General features: G+C 39.5%; 1 protein-coding gene across 1 annotated transcript in view; it reads left to right on the plus strand.

Annotated features, from left to right (window-relative positions):
* The first annotated feature begins 42 nt into the window (after positions 1–42).
* Positions 43–8,484, plus strand: part of LOC101854305 (sorbitol dehydrogenase) — a 21,730-nt gene continuing 13,288 nt past the window's right edge. The window contains exons 1-2 of the mRNA XM_005091337.3: positions 43–234; positions 2,441–2,562. Coding sequence (XP_005091394.2) covers positions 43–234; positions 2,441–2,562 — 314 coding nt within the window. The remainder of the gene's footprint in view (positions 235–2,440; positions 2,563–8,484) is intronic.

The following is an 8,484-nucleotide window of genomic DNA, read 5'->3' on the forward strand; positions in this document are numbered from 1 at the left end:
CTGAGGCTTTTATTTAGTTTTATATATACATTGTATATCATAATGATTCACTCAGACATCAGCGAAGCTCGCCTAGAGGTTGCCAAGAAGCTTGGCGCAGATATGATATTCAAGCCGTCCCGCAACGAAGATCCGAAACAGGCTGGACTGGAACTCAGGACAGCTCTTGGTGAAGAGGCGGACCTGTGTGTTGAGTGCAGTGGGGCCAAGGGAACTGTGGACGCTTCCATACATGTGGGTTTACACACTTGTAGGTTTCAGAAAACCTGACATTAAAACTACATCTTCCATGTTAAGAGATTTCCTCGAGGCTTGTTCTATAACATCTATTTTTGCAATAACCCTTAGAGTGCAGCCTGCACTATTGCCTCGGAATCCCATTTTCCGAGTAGGTGTTATTTTTTTACGCATCGGCCGACAGAATTTAGATTTTTTATGAAGAGAGGGACGCTGACACTGCCAGTTAGGAACAACTTTGATAGAAAGGGACAAAAAAAAAACGTTCCGGCACAAAGGCAGAGATACTCCACCGAAGGTCTCCCAATTCGGGTATAGAATTCGGATTTCCTACGTGCTACGGTAGAGAGCCTATATAACTGCTACACCACAGTCGCTCGTTTGGAATTACAGATTGCTATGAATTTCAAAAAGGAAAGATCTTAGGCATTTAGAGTGATGAATTAGGGTCCCTTGAATATCAATGCTATGTCAAATTTACAATAAATGGCAATTTTAAATCTGATGTTTTCCCCCGTTTAAAGTGTTCCCAACCCACAGTTTTATTTGTACTGGCCCCATAATTAGTAACCCTAAAATCTATTAACTTAAAAGAAATGACTTGTTGAAATCTGAAAATAAATTTAACAACTTTAGTGAGGCTATTGATAGGATGTGTGGTTAAAGCAAGCTTTTACTTGCCAATCAAAACACACAACCACTTGAACAAGCAGTGCAAGGGTCATGGTACTTGAATTGCAAACGTATGATTTTCCTGTATTGCTACATTGCAGCATTTCATTTTTCATTTAATTTGTCTTGGGGTAGATGACGAGGAGGGTGTTGGGGAGGGGGGGGGGTCCTCCTGTTCATTCTTTTAAAAATCACTAACTTGTATAAGTCCTTAACCACCAGCCCCCGGCTTCCCCTCACTCTCACTTTTTAATCCATTATATTGGTTGTGGGGATAGACTAACGTAGGCAATTACATTTGGACGAACTTAACCTGGCAAGAGTTTCTAACTTTACCTTTCTGCAGATGAAACAACATAACCATTAGCATAAGCGTATACTATGATGTTCTCTTATTCTATAATTTCTTCTTTATTTATCCTCCCAGGCTCTTTACGTTTGCCAGTTGGCTGAACGATCCACGAACGAAGTTATATCAATGTCGAAAAGAGTGTTTGAGTTAAGAGGAGCAAATACACTAGTATTTTAGAAAATTAAGGGTCCTTATTTTAGAAAATACAATTGAATAGTTTCACTTTTTTTATGTATCCCAGAAAGAAAGGTGTTAGTGTATAACACTGAGCAAGTGTTTCCTGCGTGTATAGTTTCAACTCAAAAGTGTAGCCCTGAATTCTGGGAAACAAACAAAACTGACAGTGAGGGTTTGGACTACGATATTGGCTACTTTGGTTCACCTTTTGATGAGGAACGTATCGAGTTTCTTGAGATTTTGACGTTACGAAGTCCAGTACCGGGGGGCACTCATTAGTTCCGATGTCCGCCATACTCAAAACAAAATAAATGTGTCACAACGCTGTGGAATCAAGCGCTCGTCAACTTTTGGGCAAGTGAAATTACTGGTGTGATCTGAAAGCTTGTTTAATTGTCAAGATATTTGCGATTGAAAGAGGTAGGGATCGTCTGATTTCAGAGGTTAAATTAGCTTGAAAATGGCTGCCAGAGAATGGTGACTTCCATAGTTTGATAGGCTTGTCCTTAAAAGCTGCAAATTGATATTTACTTTCTGTTTTTTCCTTTAATCAAAATGTTTCAGTAGAACCAACATCGAAATGTGTCTTAAGTAGATATAAAAGGTTTCTAACTGAAAAAAGCGATAAAAACTGCCAACAGACAGAAAAAAACAGTAAGCCTATATTATTTGATTTCCGTATTTTGAGCAGCGGTTGATTTCACCACGTTGTGTCACATAATACTATAATATTAGTCTTCATTGTTGTGTCGATGGAGGCATTGGACGTCTGCAATTACATTTACAGTCACACAATTCATCATGGTGGCGCAAATGAGCCTTGACTCCTTTTTTTGCACTTTTCAGACACCGGTAATCTAGAAAACCCAATTTCAAATTTTATAATACACTCCTTTTTTTCTAAATTTAAAAATAGCATTGACTAAATTTCGGATGACAGCCGAGCACTTTCGAAAAAAAAATATTGGTAAGCCATCATTTATTGTCCTTTCCCGCAACCAGGCGTGTCGGCCCGGAGGCAAGGTGATGATGGTCGGGTTCGGTGACATGGCTATGTACGCACACATTGGGATGGCGGCAGTGAGAGAGATCGACATACTGGGGGCCTTCGCTAACGTCAACAAGTAAGTTCGCTATTACGTGGGCGCCTCTCGTTCAATAGATCCTGGGTTCGAATCCGGATAGCGAAGGACAAATTTTCTTCTGCTTTCGTCTCCACTTTCTGCCCCAACCTCCTCACCTCCTTTGTCCCCTCCTCTGGGCTCCTGATTCTTTCTGCAGCCTTTCTACTGCTACACCTTCCTTGGCTTCTTTTTACTGCTGTCTTTCAGCCAGAGCCCTGATCTTATGGTAGGTAAGATCTACACCTAGCCTTCTTGGATAGGGGCAAACATTTTCGGAGGTCCCGTGTGGATGTCGCAAACGTTAAAGATCCCTTGGTGGTCTAAAATCGCCAAGAGTAGGCTTTGGCCGCCACCCGGGCAAAATTCAAAAATTTCCTTCCAACTCAAAATTTTTTAATGTGAACCGCGTGCTTACATGACCTTATACAGTTACGGGCGCCTTAAAACACTCCCCCCCCCCCCCCCCCGAAAAAAAACTAACAAGAAGAATAAGAAAAGAACAACAATACATTATTTGTTGTGTTTCAAACGTTTTTTTCTTAATTATTTAAATGTTTCAAGGTTATGTTATTACAGATAAATTATCCAAGAAGGCCATCCATTGTTCAGAATGTGCACACACATTGGAATGACAGCCGTAAGAGAGATCGGCATATTGTGGGCCTTCGCTAAGGTCAACAAACAAGACCACATAATTTATCAGTTTAATTATTCATTTATTGGCAAGCACAGTTCGTCCACAGAGCACGGTCGTCTTGCAGTCTTTCTTTTACTTTTACTTTTTCCTTCTTCTGGTATTCCTAGGATGTCGAGGGGAGGTGCAAGTTTCGGTTCTGTGCAAGGAGATAGATATGTTATGTTGTTCCAGGACCTTTTTAACCCCTTCCAGCCAGGTTTTTCTTGGTCTTCCTTTTAATTGAAAGCCGGATTCTCGTGTGTTGGAAGCTCTAGCCGCTAGTTGCCCCACCTCAAATTCTTTAATGTTCTATTGCGTAAAGCAACCTCAATAATAAATTAAAAGAAGCTAGAAACAAACACTAGCGAAATATTATACCAAAACAAGGTCCTCGCTGGCGCTGTAACTGTCATTTCTGCGTCTATAGGGCCGTAACACATCTAATATGCCATGCCAAAGTCCACGCGCTTTAACTAAACATAGCAGGATATTCAACAGCTGTAGCCTGACCTATAAATCACTCTTTGGGATAACCCAAGCGATGAAGACACTCGTAGCAAGTTTGGTGGTACATTAATATTAATAAGACGCACTTCTCAAATGTGCTCCTGCCGAATAGTGCCGAAACATAGCCCATAGTAGGCAGTCTAAAAATAAACGCAATAGACAGTACACTGTTCTATTCCAAAATTAAATGAGTCCAGGAGCAATCCAGCAGAGTGTTCAAGTGAATTGTGATTGGTTCATTGTCTTGCCACTATTTAAAGTGACTCTGTGAACGCGAACCTGAGCGACATGAACGTGACATACTTAAATCAGCGTCGCATGAGTTGTGCCTTTGAATGGTTTTGTAGTGGAGAGGTGAAAGTTATTAATTGAGTGTTCATTTCTTATCCAAGATGAACGTGATTGATGTTTAGCTAACAAAGAAATTTGGTTCTAGAAATCTAAGCGACGAGCAAAAAGAACGAAAATAAAAGCACGAGATCCGCCCTCGTCAAACAAAAGAATTATTAGCCCACACCATCTCTTGACTATCTTCAGCCTACGATAGCTTAATTGTACACGTCCGCTTTTTAGCCTTTCGAGCCGCCCCTGATTGCTGGTACATTGTATCTTAGTATGTCACACCCTTTTTTGTTATTAGAGTAGAAATTTCCCAAGGCGGCCACCCATTGTCGAGGAGAAAAATGGTTTTCTTGAACAGGTGAAGGAAGTGGCCTTTCATACAGGAGACTGTCTTTGATAGGTAGACGTTAGAATAGGTTCGATCGTATTTCGCTATTTTGAGCTGGATACCCATTAGAACAAGTTTGACTGCATTTCACAATTTTTTTAGTTGAAAAATAAAAGTAATAATGATAATAGTAAATGACATTTATATAGCACTCAAACCCAATTAAATTACACAGGCCCTGGGCACCTTACAATACAGTACAAAGGTAACATAAAACGTTGTGTTCTGACCAAAAAAATCACTCCAAATATTCATCTTATTAATTTAAAAAGAAAAATTACTTCTGTTGACATTTGAATAAATCAAAGGATTTGATCTCTCTTAAAGTACTTGGCAAAGCATTCCAGATCTCGGGGCCATGGTATTCAAATCCCCTTTCACCTATTGTTTTAAGTTTCAAATTATTATGGCAAAGGGAATTTCTTTTTGTCAGCTGATGACCTTAAACTGCGAGTTGGAACATACAGTCTCAACAGATTTGATAAGTAAGATGGCGCATTATCATTCAAAAAATTTGTGACATAGTGAGGCCGACTTGTACACAATTCTTTTCTCAACAGGAATACCTACAAGACACAAACTATGCGTCATCTTTTTAACAGGCACAACTCTGTAATGATTAAAAGAAGTTTTACAAATAGACAGACAAATACATCGACAAAACGACAGTTTTGTTGCCAACAACTAAGAGAGAAGCACAGCTTAACAGTTCATCTCGACCAACAACATAAAAAACTTGATATCTACAGAATAAAGGCGCTTGAAATAAACGACGTACACGCTACGTGCGGAACAAGAATCCAGAAGATTCTGCTATTCTGTTGTGTTACTCATGAACATAATAATTTTTTTAAAGTTAAAGTTATAACTTCAAGAATATTTCTCTTAAGAGGAGGAGCGCTTCTCAGGAAACTATAAAACCTCAGGTAAAATGTTCCACCTTTTTGTTTTAAGGAAGTAAAGAGGCAAACACTTTTAAAACACAACATTATAGCATCCTGTTTATAATTATTTTAAATCACGGCTACTGTGGTAACAGTGGCATTTGAAAATATACTGATTTCATTCAACTAATATTCTTTTTAAACACATAATTTATTCAGATTTAGTAGATTGATTGATATTATGTTCTAAACCCAATCATGTACAACTGGGCTCTTGGATATCTTGAACAGGAATAAATTTAAGAGTCACGTATTGAGATGAAATGTACATGTTGAATTACGACTTCGTTAAAACAAGTCAGACAGCTAGTTCCATTAGTGTATTTCTGTCTTTTAAAGCAAAAAATGGTTTTGAACCCCCCCCCCCCCCTCCCCCTTTCAATGATCAGAACAATGGCTATTTGTTTACTTTTTCTTTGTTATTAATTAATTTTTTTTAATTTTTTATTTTAATTTAATTTTTTTTAATTTTTTTGGTGTGTGTGTGTGTGTGGGGGGGGGGGGGGGGGAGGGGGTTCCAAGAGCTTGAATCATATTTTTTTTTTAAAGTTCTGCTTGAATATGTGTGTGAAAAAAAAGGAAAGGGGAGGGGGGAGGGCTGACGTGGGATATATGGCATCTCATTTGTTTATACTCATTTGTGTCTAACCCTATTACGCAGACATGAACACATTAATTATTTTTTTTTACAGCAAACGTTCCATGTGGACAGAACAGTTGAAAGCCTCCAAACTATTCAGCAGCTTTACGGTTCATTTCCTCTTAGGTGACCGAAATTTCCTGTTAGCGGAAGATTTCTCTAAGATTCACAATGTCGAACCTTAACTTTTGCGTCTCAAATATTGAATTGAGCAATATTTTCTTTCTATCCATATAAACATTCATTACACTCCATGTGCCTGGCCCATTTTAGTTAGTGAGACTCTGTATAATGAGTTTTTACGTAACTTTTAACAGACGTTTAAACTGATTTTGTTCTCTCTCCAAACATGAGGTCTAAAAGTTCGTTGCATGATGATATTATAACATCCAACACATGTACAAACACAATAAATGGTACGGTCGACTCCGCTTGTTTTGAACTCGCTTGAGTTGATCATCGGTTAAGTTGATCTTTCTCTCCGGCCCCAGCACGTCATCTTCTTCTTTACAGATCCCAACGGTTAAGTTGAACTTCGGATGAGGTGATCAGTGGCGGTGGGTGAACCTAGATTTGGGTGGGGCTTAGGTTTCTTCCACTTCTTTACCACCAAAAAGAAAGCAATAAGAACAACACAGTGATGATTTTTCTATACTCACGGCGAGCCACGGCATTTTGAGAACCATTCAAACGAGAAGAGTCACCTTTGTCTGCCATCTCTTTGTTCTACGTTAAATTCTTCTGGATGGTGGGGAAGAAGCCGTTTCACCTCCAAATTTCTCTAATTATTTTTTACTTGATATTTATTGATAACAATAAATCTCAGCGGCACAAACACACAGCACTCCAAACACACACCGTGTATGAGGTGGATAGGGTCGTGTTGTTGCAGAAAATAGAACGCGCCTAACAAAGGCCCAATGAGCGCTTAGGTAACTGTGTCACTGAGGGATAGTGTGTCGTAAACTTTCACCCCATTGTCAGGGCTGGGAGAGCGTGAGCCCTCTGTGCAGTGTTATTTTTTTCAAGTCTTTTATCTTTTTATAAGAGGGGTTTCATTAAGGAGAGACCGTGGGGACGGGCTGGTTGATTGCTGAGCCCTAAAGACATTTGATTGGCTGTTAGGTTACTATAGTTGTAAGCGGGGCCAACAGTGATTGGATAAAAGAGCAAGCCGCCTAGTTTATCACTCTGTGTTCATTGCGGTCGATCAGAACAGTTTCAACTGCTTATTTTCATTTGCCTTGGGATAGACTTGGAGATGGGGAGGGGGGCTCAAGCCCGTGAGCCTTTCACTACCCACCGCCACAGGAGGTGATCTCGTTTGCTGTTGTTGTTTTCACTCTCTTACGACATCAACTTCTCTGTAGTCGGCTGTAGTAATTTTGTTACAAAGGAAAAACAGGAAGCTATTCGCCATTTTCGGTGTAACATCCTGAAGGGCTTCACATGCTGGTCTTATCTGTCGTTCAGTTTTGTTGTTTTTAGGCTACAGTGGAATGGTTTAAAACAATGTTATTCTCCCAATGCCACTCAGCAAGCTACTTTTGGATACTTCTGATTTTTTTTCTTTAAAAATGTTTCCCTTGTGTTGAACGGAACTATACCTGTAGTTATTTTGTCCATAATAAATTTTCTTTTACATATATTACTAACGTTTTCCTATGACACGGTCTATATCTTAAGCCAAGCAAAGCTGTTTTGAGGACACCAAGAACAGCCCCCGGTCTCACACAGTAACATTATTCTTTCTTAAAGCATTACCATGTAAGTTTGGGGGTAAGGGGAGCTCGAAGATTGTAATGAGTTTATTGAATGTGATATGTAAATATGTCCCATTGTACAACTGGAGCAAACCTATGAAACATGTGACACATAAAAGTGCTCTCAGGACTGGTGTTTTCAAAATTTTGATGCAGAATACTTCTCAAAAAGACAGAAGACACAAAAGAGTCACTAAACAGCAGTTAATGTGCCCGCATTTTGAGGTTCGCAAAGTTCACCAATAATTCCATTTTAGTTGAGATGTTTTGGCTGGGGTTGAGAGAAGACATTGTAATAATATGATCCCTGTTTGAGCTTTGGAATCTGCTGCTCTGTTCTGTTCTTTTTCAGGTAAAAGTAAACTCCCCGCCCCCATCCATACGGAATTTCTGTATGACACCTTCTTTTTTTCAGCCGATTTTAGTTGCTGTTCGGGGTTGGGTTTTTTTTTAAATAGCATTTCCTAAAATATAAAGTAAAGAATGCTAAACTGTAAGAACTCAGTAGGCAGGTCAGTTCATTCTGTGTGCTACGTTGCATCAACACAGTGTAGGTGAAAGTTTAACTGGCTAAAACAGCACCTGGACATGGATGGCTGGTGCCTCAATAAACACATCATTGATGGTCTGGGTGAAAGTTAACTTAAGCGCCCAGCGCCCCC

Source organism: Aplysia californica, unplaced genomic scaffold (genome assembly GCF_000002075.1).
Source record: "Aplysia californica isolate F4 #8 unplaced genomic scaffold, AplCal3.0 scaffold00028, whole genome shotgun sequence".
Classification (NCBI taxonomy): Eukaryota; Metazoa; Mollusca; class Gastropoda; order Aplysiida; family Aplysiidae; genus Aplysia; species Aplysia californica.